Source organism: Phodopus roborovskii, unplaced genomic scaffold (assembly GCF_943737965.1).
Source record: "Phodopus roborovskii unplaced genomic scaffold, PHOROB, whole genome shotgun sequence".
Taxonomy (NCBI): domain Eukaryota; kingdom Metazoa; phylum Chordata; class Mammalia; order Rodentia; family Cricetidae; genus Phodopus; species Phodopus roborovskii.
In genome coordinates, this window is record NW_026126480.1 from 8,788,370 (window position 1) to 8,810,360 (window position 21,991).

The 21,991-nt window shown below is 45.0% G+C and overlaps 1 protein-coding gene across 1 annotated transcript in view; it reads left to right on the forward strand.

The window, feature by feature from the left end:
- Tenm4 (teneurin transmembrane protein 4) overlaps positions 1-21,991 on the forward strand; it is a 701,768-nt gene that overhangs the window by 556,031 nt on the left and 123,746 nt on the right. The window contains exons 12-14 of the mRNA XM_051192264.1: positions 10,631-10,732; positions 12,524-12,718; positions 16,635-16,835. Of these exons, the coding sequence (XP_051048221.1) occupies positions 10,631-10,732; positions 12,524-12,718; positions 16,635-16,835 (498 nt within the window). The remainder of the gene's footprint in view (positions 1-10,630; positions 10,733-12,523; positions 12,719-16,634; positions 16,836-21,991) is intronic.

The window sequence follows — 21,991 nt, forward strand, 5'->3', positions numbered from 1 at the left end:
GAAGACTTCAATTATTGTTGTGTTTCCTGGCTTGCAATTTACCAAGTATGGCCTCGGCAAAAAGCAGAGTATCAATTGAAGGTGGCATAGATAAGTGGGGATGGACCCCTTCCTTTGCAGGAACCTGTTGTCCACTCAGATGAACATCAGAGCTTGTACATGACTGCACAGCAGAAGCCTTAAGACAAGTGAGAGAATGATGTAAACTGCCATTAGAAGATGAGGAGAGTTTAGTTTCACTAGGAGAAATCTGAGAGCCTCATGGAAGGGGTAGGAGCAGTATAAAATATGTCTGAGGGCTGGAGAGATGGCTCAGTGGTTCAAAGCACTTTCTGCTCTTCCAGAGGATCCAGGTTCAGTTCCTAGCACCCACTTAAGGAGACTCACAACTGCTGTAGCCCTAGTTCCATAGGGTCTGACACCTTCCTCTGGCTTCTAAGAACACCCACACAAATGTAGCTACATGACATAAACTCACACAGACACACCCACCCACCATACCCCCACACAAACAAGTTAAAAATAAAGTAAATAATTGAAAAGAAATAAAGTGTGTCGATGTTAGTTTCTGTCCCACCGCATTTCACAGAGGGACAGAAAATTCTGTCTACAAAATTGGGTAGAGGAAGATCAAGCAAAGGGGATCAATAGGGAGTTTTACCAGCATTGACTGCCCCAGGGAAGCTGAGAAGGATGAGTGGACTCAAGAGTTGGGACTATGGGGAGTAACTAGACTACAGAATGAAAAGGGCATCAGGCAGACTTTTAGGGCAAAGAGATGTGTTTGGGTTTCATTTTGTTTGTGAATTAGGGACTTAACCCAGGCCTCAGTCATGCTGCACACTCACTCTATAGCAGAGCTGTAACCCAGCCCAAAGAATGATGGGTAGAAAGGGCAGTGGGCTTTTCCCTTCCTAGTGTTTGCTAAAGTGTACTTCTCAAGATTCTGTTAGATTGCACAGGCTGTTTCAGAAATCACGAGTTCACTTGAGTGACCTGGAAAGCTATAATTAGGAAAAGCAAGCCATCGTTTCATAGTGATATTAAAATTTCTGTTTCAAATAAATTTGCTTCAGAAAATCAACAATTAAAAAAAAATGCTAAGTGAATAATAGGACAGATGGTATGTGCCTGGGACACCCAAACAATGGACTGAAGGAGGACACTGCTCCAGACCCTGTAGCCTTTCAGATGCCTTGGGACCAGTCATGTGACACCAAGCTAAGAAGCTTCAGAGTGCATGTGGTTGACCACAGGGGCCTGGACCTTCCCTAAATGCAAGCAGATTGCTACTACATTACTGCTCCTAGTTTTCAAATAAAAGCCAGCATTAAGATTTTCCCCAGGAATCTCCTTGCTGAAAAATCCTGGCATCCAATTCAAATTTCAAAAGCACTGTACAAACAAATGTGTCCATAGAGGTCCCACTGGTGATGCCTGCTCCAGATGGTGAGGGAGAGACTCAATCCCAGACTGACAGCTCTGCCTGCCATAGCAGAGATGCAGGAAAGGGGAAAGCTAGCAATCAAAGGCCATGCAGGAAGCTGAGGGATGCAATTGGTTAGTTTGGGGGAGATTTTTGTTGTGAGTACGTGTGTGTGTGTGTGTGTGTGTGTGTGTGTGTGTGTGTTCCTGTGTGGGGATACAGGTGTGCATGAGACACGGTATGGAGGTTGGGACTCACCTTCCCTCCTTGATGGAGAAAGGGTCTCCTTACTGAAGTTTGAGCGGGACTTTTAAGATTTTCTCCATTTTGCCTCCCACTTTCCCAGTGGAGCATCCTGGGATTTATAGGCGCTTGTACAATGTATCTGGATTGTATATAGAGACCTGAACTCAGATCGTCGACTTGTGCAGCAAACACTTACCCACTGAGGCATCCTGAGAGCCACCCAAACAAAGGCTGTGCCATATAAGCCACCCTTGCTTGGTTTTCTGTGTGATCTGTATGCAGCAGAGTACGTATGCCTTGGTGACTAGCCTAGATAAATGATTGGAAAATAATTAGCAACCCCTACCCCCCAACCCACACACAAACACACCAAGCCTGTTTCTGTTCCTGCATTGTCTGTCATCCTGGAATAATTCCACACAAAGTGATACTCATTAGATTGAAGTCTCTAGCCAGCAGCTGAGTCGAGCTTTTAAAAAGCTGATTTCTTAAGTAATTTGTCCCAAAGACAGGCTTGACATGAAGTTGGCAGGATGATTAGCAGGTCACTGTGTGGGATCACCAAAAAGAAAAAAAAAAAGAAATTATTCTGGCTCTGGCTCTGGCTCTGGCTTGGCCCCCATCCTCCCCAGAGCTGCTTAGCATTTCAAAAGGCAGTCTATTCTCTAAACTACTCACATGGGTAGCCCCTGGAGGACCAGGCCCTCCTCTTTGGAACTGGGCCACAAGCTCTCTTGCATCCTTGCATACTTTGCCTCTTCCTGCCACTTCTGGCTTGTTTTCACTCACCTGTGTATAAAATGCCATCCCTGCTGTCCTCAGAGTGGGGCCTACGCCTTTGGCATCAGCATTACCTGGGCCCCTGTCTCTCTACCTTAGACCTGCCACATTGATAACTTCAGGGGTAGAGCCCAGGATCTATGTTCTAACAAGCTTGGAGGTGGCTGACGTAGACAAAAGATTGGAAATCATCGCTGCCCTCACATAGAAGCTGGCCAAATTTTCCTAAGGACCTCAGTACCAGACATATTTTTGGCCGTAAATGAGTGGTTGCTGAAGAGCAAACTGACACTCAGACATGGTGAGTAGGAGGAGAGTGTTCACAAGGCTACCCTGATAAGTAAGCTGGGGATAGGGATAAAATAAAGGGAAAAGAGAGAAAGACAGATTATAGGCTCTCTCTCTCTCTCTCTCTCTCTCTCGCTCGCTCGCTCTCACTCTCTCTCTTCCCTGGGTGTCATGATCTGAATTGCTTTGCTCCCTCCCACCATCCTCACTTTGATGGAATGATTCCTAAAACCATGAGCCATGATAAACAATTTCTCCTATTAACTCTTGTGACTGTGTTTGGTCAAAGCGGAAGAAAAATAAATAAATAAATAAACAAACAAATAAATAAATAACAAATCAAAATAACCCGAATACACCAGTGACCCTTGAGAACAAGAACCAGGCTGTAGGGTTCCTGATGCATTAGCTTGATGAACGAATGATGAGAGAATGAGTGAATCAATACTGTGCTCTATATAGGAGTTACCAGTGTGTGCTTCCCACTGTGTGCTGTTTGGAGTGATAGTATGCCTTTTGTAAACGATCAAGACCATGTCTCTGGTTGGCATTTACTGGGCTGTGCATATCTTCTAGGCAGTCTAGATGCTTTTTTTTTTCTTTTCCTTTTTTAAATTTAAATTTGAAACAAAGTTGTTTTATATGTCAATCCCAGTTCCCTCACCTTCCCATCCTCCCCTATCACCCTCACCAAACCCCAGCCCATCCCCTTTCTGCTCCCCAGGGAGGGTGAGGCCTTCCATGGGGAATCTTCAAAGTCTGTCATATCGTTTGGGGCGGGGCCTAGGCCCTCCTTCATGTGTCTAGGCTGAGAGAGTGTCCCTTATGTGGCATGTGGGGCCTGTGGGGCCTCTAGTATTAGATCAGTATTTATCCCTAGTATATGAATAGACTTTGGCAGTTCTAGATTCTTTATGACATTAAAGGTAAAAAGAGTGACTCTGGCAGATGTGCAGGAGACCTCCCCTATGTGAAAGGGGATCAGAATGATCCAATTTAAATGCTAGTCTGAAGCTAGGTTTTGGAAAGTTGGGTGAGTTCTCTGGGCCTTCATGTTTTCATCTATAAAATGGGGGAGTGATAAACACTGTGCTTTTCTTCTTACATGTGAGGAATGTATCCACATATCCTACATAAGGGACTATGAGCCTTTACTCATAGAGACCAAGTACAACTGTATGTGGAAATGCTATAAAAGCCCTAGCTTCTGCACTTACCAGTTTTCCTGCAAATGTCAGGTATGTCAACCCTGAGAAGGGGCACTGGTAAATGTAGGTCCTGGGGTTCTCTCAGTTGCCAGGGGCAAAAGCACCTTGAGGAGAAGATAGTGTGGCAGTAGAGTCATTTTACAAGCCCTGCAGGCTGTGGCTGAGGGCAATGAAGAGCAGGAATTAGGCATCTTGAGAACTTCATTTTTCTGGTTTTGTAGACCTCGGTTGCCCTCAGCCCTGGCTTCTCTCAGCTGACAGCCTGGCATCCTGACCCCAAGACCACTTCCTCTGACTGGGTTCCTTCTTAGCCAGCATGGCCTTTACAAGTCCTCTTTTTCCTTTTTTTCCCCCTCTTCTATCTTTTTACTTTTCTGTTTGTTTGCTTTTATTTCTTGTAGCCCTCATATTCACTGTGTACCCAAGGACAACTTGGAACTTCTGAGCCTCCTGTCTTGCCTGTCTTACCTGCTAGGGTTGGTCATATCTTTAGACTTTTGCTTCCACCACCTCATGCCACATTCCTAATCTCTAAAACATATCTTCAGTTTTAAATGACACGCAATAACCGCACAAAATGAGTACACAGTGGTGCATCTATGCATGTACACAGTATGTAATTATCAGTTCATTGAAATCAGTATAGCTAACATTCCAAACATTTATGATTTCCTTAACAAATGTTGAGTGCAGTCAAAGTCCCCTCTACTAGCTGTTTCAAAGTATAAAATTAATTGTTGTCAACCACAGTTACCTTGTTGTGCTAGCAAATGTTGGAGTTATTCATCCTTTCTAGTTGATCTCTTCTAGTTTGATTATGAGAAAGCAAGGCCCTGATTGGTTCAAAACAGTAGAGTGAGACTCAGAATAGAGTTCAGCTTGTGAATGGGCTCTCCCTGCATAAGATGCTTGGCCTAGTCCAGACAACCATGGACAGAGAAAGGGTGATGTCATGCAGCTGGCCTGTGCCTGTTGCTTTGGAAGAAACTTGAATGGAGCAATGGATGCTGGAAGCACCTGTGGGGAAATGATCACAGGAAGGGTAGGTCCCTAATTACCAACCACTCAACCCCCCTTCAGATCCCTTGTGTTGAGTGACACAGCCCTTGTCACCACTTGGCCTGCATCTCAGGAACTCTTCAGCATGTGTTCTCAGTCCAAGCAGGAAAAGTACACATGTCATTTTCTCTGGGAAAAGTTGTGAAACCAGAGTGAGCAGCCTGCCTGTGACACCTGAGAAAGCCACTGCCAACAGACCCAGGAAGAGAGGCCAGACTCAGCTAGAGGCAGTCAGTGAGTGCAGTGTTCAGGTGGTTGATAGAGTCTACCCTGAAAGGATCAAACTTCTTTTCCACCTCAAACCACAAACACCAGGCTGTTCATTGACTTGTATAGTTCCCATGGTGGCAACGGAGTTCGACTCACTGGGTCTCGGATGTTAGACTTGACAAATCACCTTGGCTATCATCTTCACTAGAATAACCCCTAAGCCTGAGCAGTTCCTCTACAAATACTTGTAGAACAAATTAAATAAATGTTAGAAATCAAAAAATAGACCTGAGACAGGAAGAGACTTGGTCCAGGTCACTTAAAACTCTGGTGTTAGATGTAGGAAGAGAGTCCAGTTTCTTGGTCTATCAAGCATGTTCCCTTATACCATGGTTCATGCCTTACATTTCAGGCTTTGTATTTAACACCTCCCCCCAACCCCTGATCCAAAGTATCACCAGCAGTCATTAGCGTATCCTCTGCTTCAATACATCGAGAGATTAAAAATGTATGGCCTTGTTCTAGCTACTTTCTATTGCTATGATAAACACCATGACCAAAAGTGATTTGGGGAGCAATGGGTTTATTTGGCTCACAGGTTATAGTCCATTATCAATTGGGAGCCAAGACAGGAACTCAAGGCATAAACTTGGAAGCAAGAACTGAATCAGAGACCATGAGGAACACTACTTACTGCCTTGCTCTTCATGGCTTTCTCAACTTTCTTTCTTATACAATCCAGGACCACCTGCCCACAGGTGGTACCACTCACAGTGAACTGGGTCCTCTCACATCAATGGTTAATCAAGAGAATGTCCCACAGACATGCCCAGAGGCCCGTGTGATAAAGGCAGTTCCTCAATTGAGGTGACTCTAGTTTGTGTCAAGCTGACCTTGTACAGGCTGTCAGCACAGGCCTTGTACTGTTCATTTAATCCTTCAACTAGCAAGCATTCAGCAAGCCCCTGCTTTGGGTGATACAATTTGCTGTAAATTGAAAAGTGACATGTACACATCCTGTCTTCAGTCCTCCGTATTTGGACAGATATCTGCACATAAGTAGAACACAGCCCAACCAGAAAGTAGTGTTCTACCCTGACTCAAGCAAAGCCAGTTTCCCAAAGACTATAGATAGTCCTTACTCATAGGTCAGCCTGTCAGGACCACAGAGCAAAATTTCCTTCTCATTTCACGTAATGTATGTATTTTGATCAGAGGTCATACTGCCTGAGTTCAGTTCTCAATCCCTTCAAGAATTCTTTCTTTGAAATGTGACTTCAGATTCCCTTATCTTTCCTCCTGTTCCTCGGCAGCGAGCATGTCCCAGCTTATCTTATCAGTCTCTTCAATGTGGCTGCCAGATGTGAACTTCTGAACTCAACTATGATCTGAGAATGCAGTGCAGTCTGGCTGTGAGCTTCCTGTCACTGCCTGCATTTGAAACACCATCCAGGAAGAACAGAGGCAAGGAAAAGACTTTCTTAGATACTCACCTACCCTCTCTAGCCTGATGGCTGTGCCACGCCTTACTCTCTGACCTCTTCCTCCACCTCTGCATCATGTCCCTGCTTAGTTGCCAACATGGCAAGTGTTGTTGACCATTTTGATTTGTGTTTAACCCCCATTAGACTCTTTGGGAAACCAGACATGGCATCTGTCTTTAAGGAACTCACAATATTACTGGTGAAATTTGATTTCCCCCAAAGAAATAATGAATGAAGAGTCACAATATATAGAGGGAATCGAGGGAAGACTTTTTTCCTAGAGCCCTCCCCAGAGTGTCTCTGTCATGGTTTGGTAGACTTCTGGGTTTGACTGAAAACAGGTCTCCCAGCTCAAATGCCAGCACAGGGCTGGCATCAAGCCCAGGCTGTCAGGGGTTCTGTCAAGTTTTTGTCATTGTGTTGACCTAGACGGCTGCAGACTGAATACCTTTGGATTCCATCATCTGCAAAGAAAGCTGGGATTCCCACTGGGACTGACACCTCACAGGCTACAGAACAGCTTCCCAGCACCTGGCACCTGCCCAGCACCAATCTGGAAAACACAGGAGAAAAGTTCTTTTAGGTGTTGGCATGAGTGTGCCAGAGTTGGGGCTCGAGGAAGACAACAGGTTTAATTTTCTTTGACAGCACTTTCCCCGGGAGAAAATTTACCCCAACACCCTGCCCCCTGCACACTAGGAACATAGATTGTTTGCTTTCTCATTTTTAGCATGAGCAGTTTCTGTGTGTTTTGCATGTGTATATGTTTACCCCCAACAACCCACATCTTCTTATTTGGATTCATTAGACCAACTAAGTGTTCTGTTTTAGTTCACAAATGGAAGACATGAGTGAATATTCCTTAATGCCTAAAGACCAACTCAGCCAGGTCCTGGACCAGCTACTTTCCATGTACAACATGACTCTGTTTATTCTCTGTGATAACTCCCCAAGGTAGATACTCTGACGTTACTAACCCACTTCACAAAGGAGGGTGAAGAGATGTCATAGGAGACAACCTGCTTCCAGAGTCCATGTTTTTGCCCAGGCCACACGGCACTTCCTAGGCCATGATTCACTTACCAGATTTAACTTCTTAGCTAGTGAACTTGAATAAGTAATTTCAACTCTTGGTCTACATTAAGACTGTAAAATGATTGGTCATGATGCTTATTTTTTAATTATTGTAAGGACTAAGTTAGACTATATGATTGTGTGCTTGTAGGTTCATTTAACAGTATAAAGAGGCCCTCAGACCCTCCCCTCAATCTGGACTTAAGGTGGAATTGAATACTAAGATTGCCACTCCATCTCCTTTGTTACTCCTTTTGGTTGTTCATCAACTGAGCTCAGTCTTTGTCAGTAGCAGAGGGGATAGAATAGACGTAACAAATTTCACTGAGGCCATGTCTTGAGGTCCAAGTTCAATCTTGTCTATAGCATTAGCTGTCATCAATTCTACACAGCAGCCAGAACTAGGAATCAGAAGGATGGACCAATAGGGTAATTTTGGGTAATAGGCATACCTTGGCTCCTCCGCTATAGGATGAGTTCCAGCAAGGCCCGGAGAATATGCCTCATGGTGCCAAGAACCAAAACCCAGGCTTCTGCAAGAGCAGTGTGTGCTCCATCCCGGAGGAAACCCTTCTATCAACACCTCCTACTCCTCTTCCATGTCACCAGGCTATCGTTCAAGCCTCTGCCCTAGCAGTTGCTACTGTACCCTTGAGCATTCTGCTGCTTTTATATTTTGATGTCATCTCCATCCAACTGATCACTTCATTATAATTCCCACAATTTAAAAACAGGAAACAGTCCTGGGGAGTCACCTTACCATCACCTTCATTGTTTAGACAGGAAAGTAAGGTTCAGAGAAGGGAATATGGTTGCTTTTGGTCACGCAGCATGGTACTAGGAAGAATGGACCCCAATACATGTCCCCTCACCCTCAGGGGGAGTTTTTTTCTCTCCACCATGCTGCTGACCAGGTGACAGGTCACTTCTTGTCTTGTTAACTCAGCTCAGCACAGGTCTGAAATGGTGGCGTCTCTTTCATAGATGCCACAGTCTTGTTTTATTTACTTACTCATTTATTAAAATATTTCACTTTTAATTATGTGTATGAGGAGGCATATGTGTGTGTGTGTGTGTGTGTGTGTGTGTGTGTGTGTGTGATATATGAGTGCAGTGTCTGTGGAGGTCAGAAGAGGGCGTCAGATCCTCTGGAGGTGGAGTTATAGGTAGTTGTGAGCTTGTGAGCCTTGAGAACCAAACACTGGTCTTATGCAGCACCAGTACACACTCTTAACCACTAGGCCATCCCTTTAGTCCCCATTCTTGGATTCTTGATGGATCCTGTGAGCTAAGACAAACTGATCCTTAATTCTGCCTGCTCTACCAGCCTCTTCCTCTGCTTTAACTCTGCCACCCTCTGAGCCTCAGTTTCCTTTTCTGTTAAGTGAGCACATTGAACTTGATGGTCCCTTGGAACCCATCAACCTCTGAAAGTTATAGAATTCACTGCCGTTCCCTGGTTCCTCTGCTACTTTAGACCCCTGACTTCTGCTGTGCAATGAGTTTCTGCAAGGCCTAAAGAATGTGGCATCATGGAAGGAATGTAAGCTTGAAGTCCTAAAACATGTGTTCAAATCCTGCCTCTGTGACTATTATCCATGGCCTTCAGCAAAGTGCTTTGTCTCTCTTGGTTATTTTCCTTTCTAGCAAAATGGAAATATACATATATACATATATACATATATACATATATATACATACATACACACACACACATATATATATATATATATATATATATATATATATATATATGTCAGATTGGTAGCAGTGACATAAGACAGATTTGTTGGACTACTTGGCCCAAACAGGTATTCTGAGCAGCATTGTGTCTGCTTTGTTCCGCATCCAGCATTATTGACAAATGACTATTCTTCTGCCACCGCCTCCTCCAGCAAATCCTCCCGGCGTGTGCCACCACAACTGGTGACAAATGACTACTCTCAATGGACCATTTTTGTAGATGTTCTTTTTACTAATTACAGTAACAAACTGCTTAATATTTTATTAAAAATCTTTCTGAAGTTGATTGTGCTTCCTTGACATGTCACACAAAGTATTTGTCAGAGGTCCTTAGGAGTCAGAGGAGGTTAACAGTCCATCCAAAAAATAGTATGGGTGTCTGAGTGTGGGGCTGAGTTGGGGGAGGAGAAGGGAAAGGTCTGTGTCTTTCAACAGAGCTTTGATTTCTCATGCAGCCAGTGAGGACTAGTGGAGGGTTTTTAGTATCAGAATAACAGCATCAAGTTCATATCACAGAGATCCCTCAGGCTGTCATTGGAGAATAGAGAGTGCTAAAAGGCCACCCACAGGCTGCCAGCTAGAGACGGAGTGGGGGTGGGAGGATAGATGGATACATGGAAAGTAAAGGCGGGAGAAGACACCAGTGCATGCATGGAACAGAACTAAAGATAACCACAGTTCACAAGTCGTACTGCATCCTTCCAAAGATGTTTAGCTGCAGTAGTAACATAATTATAAAGAGACACTTAAATGACTTATAAAATTGTGGCACAGAAGCTGGGGATGTGACTCAGTGGGTAGAGTGCAGGCTTACCATGCACAGAGCCCTGGGTTCCATCCTCAGCATTGTATAAAACAGGGTGTGGTTGTGAACACCTGTAATCCCAAGGTAGAGACAGGAGGATCCAAAGTTCAAGGTTATCCTCTACTACATCAAATTCAAGGTCAGCCTGGACTACTTGAGCCCCTGTCTCAAACAAACAAAAAGTGTGTGTGTGCCTGCGTGTGTCTGCGTGTATGTTCGGGTGGGTCTTGGTTCACATGAGTCCAGAGCCTGGGCTCTGTAGCATGAAGCCATCTTGACTTTCAACTCTACCTCTTTTCTCTTCTAGAATCAGTGGATAACTGCCCCAGCAACTGCTATGGTAATGGTGACTGCATCTCGGGGACCTGCCACTGCTTCCTGGGTTTTCTGGGCCCTGACTGTGGCCGAGGTGAGCACTCACAGGAGCCTAGCAGTAACTACTTCCCAGATCCTATAGATACCCAAGGTGCACTTTTCAGAGGAAGCTTCAGACTCAAGCCCACTCTTGAGATGTCCAGGAAGGACTACCAAGAGCCATTCCTCAGCATCCTGTTGAAGGGAGCTGGCAGGTAGAGCCACAGCCTATCAGCCATTGGTGTCCAGCTATGGACAACACACGGGATAGGTCAGGAGGGAAGCACTGTGTCCCTTGCAGTGAGATCAGCAATGGGGGTTCCTTTGAAAAATTTATTCCCTCTTTAGAGGGACCATCAGCCCTTGTCAAGCACCTTTGATGTCCCTCCTCTCTGGCCTGTGGGTGAGAAGCACCACTCCATTTTTGAGCAACACAAGCAGAATCTCAGCTAAGTTGCCAGCATACCCTAATGCTACCTTCAGCATATACAATGCTAAAGACAATACCTTTTGATACAGTCCAAAGACTACCTGAGACATACTGTGTGCTTTTGACCTTCATTTTTGTCCTAGGAACATGAACAGGGAAATTTCTAGAGGTCGGTAGTCCTGTTCCACACAGGAAAACCAAAATGGTCACTTGTCTCGGTTTCTCCATCTCTCTATCCAGAAGCAAATGGCTTCATGCACATTCAGGAATCTGTCCTGTACTGGAAGCTAGGCTTACCCCACCAACAAGGCTGTTCTGTGAGAGTAAACCAACTCTTACAAAGTAGCATAGTGACACCTAAAGCAGAGGCTGAAAGTTCAGTGTGGGTGTCTCTGCTAGGCAGGGGGACGATCCACTCAGAAAGGTGTAGAGAAGAGATGGGGTTGGACCCTATCTACTTCAAGGTTTGTGGAGTTCAAGAATGGAAAGCAGAGATGTTTTCACAGGGCCAAAGGAATAACAGCATACAAATCCTACCCAATGTGTAGCTCTGGGCACTCTGCTTGCTTCAGCTAATATGAAATAGACTTGCACAGAGACAGCCAAGCTGGCAGCCCTGGGAAGCATAATGATCGCCTGCTAAGTGCTCTAGAAGGGAAAGAAGCCAGGTGAGGCACAGTGAAGATGGTGCAGAGAGCTGAGTCATTCCTTCTAAGAATTACTATCTCTTCCCATACGCACTCCAAGCTAAGAGTTGTGCATACAACAGCCTTCTCATAACTCAGCACAGGCGAGGCCCTACACCACAGTGCAGTACAGTTTATCCTTATTTAGCGTCCTTCCTAGAGGTGATCACAAAACCTTTATGCTAAGAGGCAAAGTGGAAACCTGCTTTAAAGAGCTAAATGGGGCTCTGCTCTTCTCTGAGGGGCTGTGATGTAAAGGGCTGGAATGGGGGTCCTGAAAGACTTGCCAGGGTTAAAGACGACAGTTAGTGGTGTGGTAGCAGGGTCAGGGTGGGGAGGTGACAACAGAGAGCTAACAGGAGAGTGCTGGAGAGGTGATTCAGGCAGCCAGGAACCCCAGATACTGTCTTTTCCTATAGTAATAAGGAACAGACGCCAGCCTCCTGTCTAAGGCTCCTGGCAGCCAGGAAGCACCATCTGATTCTGAGGAGGCTGGAAAACCAGTAACACCACTCTACATCTGCTGGCCTTGCCTCTCACACCTTCACTACCAGTTCCAGAGGTTTTTCAGCGGGAATGATGTAATGCAAGGGAAGTGGATGATGGGTACACACAGGTGTTTCCTACGCAGCAGTTGAGGCTATCAGCTAAGCTGAGGGGAGGGGAGAACAGAGAGCAATTGCAGGGTCTAGGTAGCCATTCACGCCAGCTTTTGGTGCTATCTCCTCAGCCTCCTGTCCTGTGCTGTGCAGTGGGAATGGCCAGTACATGAAGGGCAGATGCCTGTGCCACAGCGGCTGGAAGGGCGCTGAGTGTGACGTGCCCACCACCCAATGCATCGATGTGGCCTGCAGTAGCCATGGCACCTGCATCATGGGTACTTGCATCTGCAACCCAGGCTACAAGGGCGAGAGCTGCGAGGAAGGTAAGACCCACGCAGGTTTGCCGCTCAGGTGGAGGCCACGATATGGTATGGGACAGCTTTCAAAGATTCATATTTTGAAATCAGATATTTGAAATCAGTCCTGGCTCAGTCTCCTCTTCCATAAAACTATGCTACCCTCCTCAAGGGGCTACTGCCAAGACTGAATTAAATAACCCGTATCAAGCACTTAGCTCAGTGGCTGACACCAAGTAAATGTTCCATAAATATGACTGTTATATTAGTAGCATTATTCTGGGGATGACCAAGTTTCACTCCTGCCACCCACCCCCACCCCACCCCCTACCCACCCCTTCCATCTTCTAGGGTTTGGAAATGGATGGCCTTTGCCGTTCGCAGCTGATGGTCAATGTATGTACTTGCTGTGACCTGTTTTCTCCCACCCAGACTCCTGGCTCTTACCCCAGTGTAAGGGAGAGGTTCCTAGGAAAGCTAGTCTTCTTTCTAAAACCATTTAGTATTTAATGGAAAACCTTCATTTACAGCACCATTCTCTCTTAAAAAGAGGCCTAAAGTAGGGGCAGGATCAGCGTCTGAAAGGCATTTCCTGTCTCAGTTACCAATAGCCCTCCAGTGTTCAGACCCCCTAGCTTCAGGGGCGATGGTAGCCATTAAGACAGAAGACCAGCTGCCAGAACACAGGGACCAGGTTTTTCTTACCTGGAGCTTGAAGATCTTCTGCTTTTCCTTTTCTTTGGTCATGTGAGGTGGATAGCCTGCACCGACCGGATAGATTCCTATCAGGATGATGGGCCAGCCTACCTGAGCCCTGACTATGTGGTATTCCCCCCAACAGAAAAACACTGGACAATGCCCCAGAGCTGTGGCATATTCTTCAAAGAGAAAAAAAATAATGTTTAGGACTTTGATTTACATTATCTATTTGAAATGAAGTGTTTTTCCTCCCGGTCTCCTTCTGAAGAGGACCATCTGGGACTGATTTCTTTTATTATTTCTTTTTCTCTGCTAAAACGTGCTTGCATAGCCTCGTGTTTATAATAATGTTTTGGAGGGGTTGTGGGGAGTCTGCCTCCTCCTCCCTCCTCCTCACCCTCCTCCCTGGGCTCTGTTGCTAACAGGTCCCCCCTGTTTATAAAACATCAGCTAACAAGCTTACTTTTTTCTCGGTCTTCCTTCTTCTGAAGTTTATGGCCCCATATTTTTTAAAGCTTGAAAGGAGCCAAGGGTGGGATGCTTGAAGGGGACTAAAGGAGTGGCAGGAGAGTGCAAACAACTCAGATCTTTTGCAGTGAAAAGTGAGATGCTGCAGTCTCCATCCTGAAGGGCATCTAATGGCTCGTGTGGTCACTGAAGCATGGAACATTTTGGAGAGAAAGACTGTGCTTGCAGCCTGGCCATGTGGGCATCGTCATTCGTTAATGGGCTAAGCTTCTGCCAGGAATCTTGGCTCTGTGAAAGAGGAAAAGGGGACTGTCTGGCATGTCTTCTAGAAAGAATCTAAACCAAGTTAGCCCACCTCCCAGACACCTCCTCCTCCCTCCCAGGCACGCTGGTTCCTCCTGCATTACGCAGAGCTCCCTGGAGATAACCCGTGTTCACGAGGCTGTCTCAGAGTGAGGAAAGAAGACAGCTTTATCTTTTTTTGGAACTCCTGTCACCCAGAGGCCCCAGGCAAATCCAGGCCACTCAAAGGCTCTTTGGCAGAGTATCACTATAGAATAGAGGACAGCCTTCAGTTGAGGATCAGGGCTCAAGGCCAATGGCATTCAGTGAGTTCATCAAGTCTAGCCAGAGTGCAGGAGTTACCTTATCCCTTCCAAGTGGACCTCTGTGAGCCCCCCTCCCCCAACACTTCCAGGTCTCCTGGAGACATGAGACCAATTGTCTTGAGGGGAGGTGACCTCTCATCATCTCTTCCTGGTCTTTATTCTACTGAGACTGTGGGATTCCCTTTGCTAGTTTCTGGGTCCCTCTGTTTGTGGGAGGGCATTTCTGTGATGCCCAGTACATTTCACTAAAATCGATACCTTCCCAGCCTGCAAACTAACTTTGAGTATTTACAGGCTCCACACTGAGGGCACCCTGGGGTCCTCAGAGGCAGGGTTAACCCAAAGCAGGGCCAGGCACTCACAAGACTGGAAAAAAAAAAAAAAAAACCTTCGTGGGTCTCTGGGTAGGAATTGCTGAGTTGTTTTCTGTCAAGTTGGAAAGTTCTCTGGACCAAGGGAATTGCCATAGTAGCCTAGTGGGCTGGAATAATCCTTCTGAGGTTCCGGGACCTGAAGCCAGCCATGAGAATTTATCACTGTTGTTGTCTTTATTATTTTTAATTACCTGAACTTCAGCAGGTTATGCTTTAGCTGTTACTAAAAGGTGTCTGGAGACCACGAGAGAAGAGTAATTTGCCTTCATTGGGCTTTATTAATTCCCCACATTGTCCTGTTTCTTTCCGTGTTTTGATTTGGTTTCTATTTTTAAAGCACTTCATGTGTTTATGTGAGCATATATGCACAAATGTATTTTTGAACCAGTCTGATTATAAGAGAAAATAACAAGTGATCTAGACAGGAGAGAGAGGCAGAGACATAAATTCCTTCTGTGCTGCCTTGGAAAAATTATATACCAGAAATAACAGATTAAGCAGAGCTACATAAAATGCTTAATATCAAAATGTATGACAGATGAGCATCTGAATGAATGGCAATTTTTGCTACTGTCACTATCTGATTTAACAGCTGGCTACTCCTGGCACCTGGCCTTCTCACTTCCCATTGAGATTGTCAAGTAAAACTGAGAAAACTAAAGAGCCTTCTCCAAAGACTAGTCCTCACAATGAATGTTCCAGAATATTCTCTTCTTTAAAGTCTCAGCCCCTTTGTGCCTGTGACTCTTTTATACCCAGATCAGATTTCCCAGTCTTTGACATAAAAGTCAAATGTTCTGGATCATAAATGAAATTAGTACATTTAAATGTTTGGATTATAAATGAGCCCATATTTTACACAAGCCACATGGCTCAAAGTCCTGAGAGGATGGAAAAATAACCCTCTGTGATATTATGGTTCATATAGTCTCTCAGATACTTGTTCCTTATAGGAACTTGATAGGTAGGCACTGTTGACCATGTCTATTTTATAGTTAGAAAGCTCAGACTTTCCATTCAACGAGGGAACCTGTCTTAGTGCAATAAGACAGAGAGCAGTATAGGAAGACATCCAAAGTCTTGATCCACATGAACTTACATAGATACATACCCACACACACTCTAGTGCATGCACTATATACATGTATAGACACACCCACACATTTGTGTGCATGTATCATATACATGTATATACACATACACCCACACACTTGTGTGTATGTATCATATACATGTATACACACATGTATCCACACCACACACTCATGTGCATGTACCATATACATGTTACACACTCACACCACACACTCATGTGCATGTACCATATGCATGTAACCATGCACACACATACCCACACATTTATGTGCACTTACCATATACATGTATACATACATACATACATACACTCACACATTAGAGAAAAATCCTTTCTGGTATCATTTATGTGTATGATCTGGTATAAATATTTATCCCTCTGAGCCTCGGTTTCCCCATCTGTGCCTCCCTCTCTCACTGCAGTTGTAGCAAATATGGTAGGCTCTGGATGCCATGCTGATGCTTGATGTAAGTTTGTAGCCAGTTCATCCCGCAAGCATGGACTTGTAGCCACGTTTTACAGGTGAGGAAACAGCCTTGGGTAACTAGGAACTCAGGTCCGCCATTCACCGAAGTCCTGTTCTTTACTGTACCTGCAACCTCCCCAAGTGGACAGATCAGTTTAACAGCATGCCCCTTCCCAGAAGCCTCATTCTACTGTTCCAGTGTTCATTGTACTATCTTCTTTCCATGTCACAGTGGACTGCATGGACCCGACATGTTCCAGCCGGGGTGTCTGTGTGAGAGGTGAATGCCACTGCTCTGTGGGATGGGGAGGCACCAACTGCGAAACACCCAGGGCCACATGCCTGGACCAATGCTCAGGCCATGGAACCTTCCTCCCAGACACTGGACTTTGCAACTGTGACCCAAGCTGGACTGGACACGACTGTTCCATTGGTAAATATGGAGGAAAGGGTTTGGCATCTGGGAGGTGGGGTTCAACTGCTACATGTGACCTCTCAGCCCTGGTGGATAGTGTGGCTCTGCTCTCAGGCACCTAACTGGGGACTCCTAGTGTTGCGATTTTTTCTTCTTTCCGACCCCCTAGTCTTTTATGCCTCTCCTTTTTTTGTAAGCAAAGAATTAAAAAATCATGTCCTTATCTTGTTCAGCCCTGGGATTCTGCACAGTGTTGTGTTGGGTACTTTTGTATAACTCTGAACAGAATAATGAAAGAATGACTTAATGGAGAAAAGATTCATCTTAGACCACAGGTTCAGAGGGTTAGGTCCATGGTTGCTTGGGGCACACCATCACTGTGGTAGGATGGTGGAAGAGGTTCTTTACCTTATGATGGCTGAGAAACAGAGCAAGAGACAGTAGGGGGACAGGGACATGCTACCCACAGGGCAAGCCCGTAGTGGCAGTATTGGTTACTTGCCTGATTGCTGTGATAAAATACCTGTCAAACTCTTTCAGGGAGGAAGGGTTTATTCTGGATTATACTCCCAGAGGATTCGTTTCATTTTGGTGTGGAAGATAAGGCATCAGGAGCTTGACTGGAGTGTCACATTACTACCACAGTCAGGAAGGCTGAGCATGAAGTGGGGGTAGGCTAATGCACCCCAGTGATATATTCCTTCAATTAAGGCCCTACCTCTTAGAGGTCTCCCAAAATAGCACCACAAGAGGGGCATAGAATTTAAACACCTGTACCTATGGAAGACACCTCACATTCATACCACAGCAGTGACCTGCCATCTCCAACTGTGTTTGACCTCGCCAAGTTTCTAGAACATCCCCAAGTAGCACCATCAGCTGAGGACAAAGTGTTCAGCAGACAAGCCTGTGAGGAACAATTCAATTTTAAACCATAGCAAGTGTCATTTATCAATACTGACAGTAGCTTCTATGATTCAAGATGTATTTTACTGAGACTTATCTGGTGCCAAGGCCACAAGGGATCCTAAGAGAGCTGCAGGAAATAGGTGTTATGGGGGAGCACCCACAATGCTGTCCTTTTAGTTTCATTCTTTGCTTAGAATGAAAGATAAACTCTGAAATATGCCTCCAACTCCTTGCTGGCTTAGTGCTATACTGGACAGTAATCACCATAGATGAACAGTAGCAAATGTGTCTGCTAGTGGACAGAGCCCCATGACTAGACATAGGTCTGACCTACTTCTTACACCTGCTCATTAAAGATGCATGGATGGATGCATTCATGGATAGATGGATGGATGCATGCATAAATGGGATGGGTGGGTGGATGCATGGGTGGGTGAACAAGCATTGAATGGGGCATCTGGTTCTACAAAGGGTAATGCTGTTGGCCACCTCTTTGTAAACACCCTCTCATTAGACCCGCCCATTTAGTATAGGCACTAAGTGAGAACATGTGTGAACTACCTCATCAAGCATTGGCATCTTACAAATCATTCCACCCACACCAAGCCCTTGGAAGAAAGCAATCAGCCTCCCCTTTTCCAATTTATACCACACTTTAACACACCTACTGTGTGATAGGTGCTATTTTTAATCAGATGGGATGGAGAGATAAGAATGTACCTGCCTTATAATGTATGTATTCTGGGAAGTCGGGAAGGGACAAATCACTGTCCAACAACTCCATACTGTTAAAGTAAAGCTCCAATCAGCTCATTATGGTGTGGATTAACAGTTCTGATCATGATCAAGAGAGATGACTGTGATCTTTGTCAAAAACAAGACCCATGCAGCATTTGTGCCTTTAGAATAGCTTGAATCACCTTGCTTGCCAAATGGAGAATTGCTGTTCAATGCACAGTCTAAATTGGACTTTTATCCCTGTTTGCAAAGCTCACGTAAAGACATGATTGTGAGCACAGATGTGCAGTCTCAGGAATAATTCTCTTTATATAGCTCTGTTTATTGCAATATAATAAATGGTCCTCTTAAAGCCACGCTGCCTTGTATTGTTCATTATGTGGCCGAAAAGCTAATTTATGATGGGTCTATAACCCGTGCCTTGCACTGTTAATCCCCAATGAAATTCCACAGCCTGGGAGGAGGCAGGGATAACTTTGGCTGAGCACTCTGATTTCTCTTCAGTTGGGCCTGAAAACAATGATGACAAAACCACTAGAAAGGGGGTTAGAGAGATGGCTCAATAGACGAATGTCATGCACCATGAAAGTCAATCCCTAGCACCCATGAAAAACTCCAGGTACCACATTATGTACTTAAAGCCCCAGCACTGGATAGAGGCGAAGACAGGTGGACCCCAGGAGCTCTCTAGCCAGCCAGTACAGCTCCAGGTTCAATGTGAAATCTTGTCTCAAGAAATAAAGCTTAAAAGTGAACATGGGAGAAAGCCAATATTGACCTCTGACCTCTACATGCGTTCACCCATGTGTGTATGTGACCAGCTCTCTCTCTCTCTCTCTCTCTCTCTCTCTCTCTCTCTCTCACACACACACACACACACACACACACACACACACCACTGGAAAAGACTTTGAATAGATTTGTTGATTTCATCTTCCTCGATCATAGGCCTCATGGCCATAGCTGATATCAGACATGTATGTGGACTCATGTAGAAAGACACAGGAGAGTCCCATGCTGGGAGAAGTTCCTGAAGTAGATAGACTGGGGTTCAAATCCTGGCTGCTTACTAATTGTAACTTTAGAATAGTTACATTACCTCTTTAAGCCAAAATAAATGGAGATGATTGTGGGACCTACTTCTTTGTGGTCTTTGAGCTTAACATGCAACTTAGCCTATGATATGTACTCAATAGATGTTATTGCTTGTTATGATTTGGTTAAAACACCTATCAGAGAAAGTGCCAGATATTCTCAAAGACATCTGATAACAAGAGGGAAGCTGTTCCTCTCAGAAGTGGTCACTGTTGTCTTTAATTCTCTAGTCTGTAACTGACTACATGGCCCTATGCCTGCTGCCAGGGCAGGAATTTAAAGATGACTACTGACTTAGTTATTATTCCCTTGTAATAGTAATGACATAATGTGTTTGTTGAGTACCCCATGGCAGGCCAAGATATTTCATATGGGAACACACACACACACACACACTCATATACATACACACATACACACCTACACATATTTATTCACACACATATACTCACATGCATATACATACACACACTCACACACATATACATATTCACACACACATACACACACACACACACTCATACAAACACATACACGCACATACATACACTCACATGCATATACATACTCACATATACATATACTCATACACACACTTACATGCACATGCATACACACATACTTAGACACACTCACACACATACACACTGACATACACTATACATACACACTTACACACATACACACACACAGCCATGGGGGATAGAGATGGTGGTGAGCACTCATCTGCATGCCTGTAATAAGACCTGGGATGGCTGTGACTCACCTAAGGCACACTGGTGAGTTAGGAGATGAGAGTCAGACACCAGCCCTGGGTTCAAGGTCTAGCCTGCTTCCTATGGCCCTATGCTGCCTCTTTATAGGCACTGTCTCTCCTCAGCTGTCACTTCATCTCTAGAAGCCGGTGGTTGTGCTACAGGTTAGCTGTGTGACACTGGCTGCATGACACTACTTCAGTCTCCTTGTCTGAAAATACAGAGGTGTTAATACATATCTCAGTGGGATATGTCTTCAATAAATTGAGACATTTTGCACACACATAGCAGTGACCATCACAGATTAAGCATGTGATATGTTTTGTAACCATCTTCCAAGGATACTTTCCCTGAGAGGAGCCATTCAAAAACCATTAGTGAAACCAAGCAAGAGAGACCTCGTTCCCTGGACCCACTATAGCCAAAAGGCTGTCTTCATGTTCAGGGACCTTGCTAGAGGGCTGTGGCCTCTGTTACTAATCCCTAATAGGAAGCCTTGTTGCCCTTGAGCAGCTTCAGCCAGTGGCTTAGCCCCTTCAACCCCGTTTTCTCCTACATTCAATTACCTTACAGGCCTATTATAAGGGCAGGTGAGAAAATGTAAGAGAAGTACTATTCCCAGAACCTGGCGTAGTGCTACCTATGTAATTTACGATTTCTGGCACATGAGGTACACAAATACTGCCAAGTCTTCATTAGGAGCCACAGGCCAGTGGGCTCATCCTAAGCAATCCTTGCCTCATCAACAGTGCAAGACTGCAAGTTGATGAGTTGACAAAGACAGCTGTGCCGGCTGCCTCCTAGGAGAGGAGACTGTCTCCTCCATGATGTGAGTGTCTGGCACCAAGAACAGGATTTAATGAAGGTAGCTTAAGTCAACATGCCCCATAATAAAATGTGAGCTGACAAGGTCCTCGGCACTTTTGCGAGGACTGTGGAAACAGTGAAGTGAGATCTTACACAGTGTTTACTCGGGTCCCCGCTTCAGCTTCTGCCCTCATTTCAGAAACGTCCCCTCAGATCCAGTCTCATCCACATGGTCCTCTGTCTTGACAAGCCAGACAAGGTACCTGGAGACAGAGTCTCAGAGGCCACAAGGTCCAGTCTCTCACCTTTAACACACCTCTGTCCTTAGCTCTGGAACCAACAGTGTGTTAGTGACTGAGTCCTTCGGGATATTGATATTGATGATAAGGGATAATCTCTACCCCTGTTTTATAGCAAGAAAAGACTTGGGGAGGAGAAATGGCTTGCCCAGCCTACCAGAGACAGACCTTGAATTAAATCTGGCCCATCTGTATCTTAGTCTTCAGTACTAAGATCCCATCAAAAGAGGTCTCCTTGCCAGTATCTTGCTATTTTTTTTTGACAAGCGGTACTATAGCATGCCAATTCACAAAGCCATCTTTTTCTTTGTGTTTACTACATACCACCACTGAACTGCACACTTGGCAGCCATTAAATTGGCCAGGATTCATGAAAGCCCTGTGAAGGTAGCCGTGAAATTGAGTGTATGTTGACTGTCAACTTGGCAGAATCTAGAACAGTCATGGAAATGAATCTCTGGTACAATGGAGGGAGTTTCTAGACCAGGTCACTGAGGTGGGAAGACCTCCCTAAAGGAAGGTGACACCACTCCATGGGCTGGGCCTCACAGGTTGCATTAAAGGGGAAAGC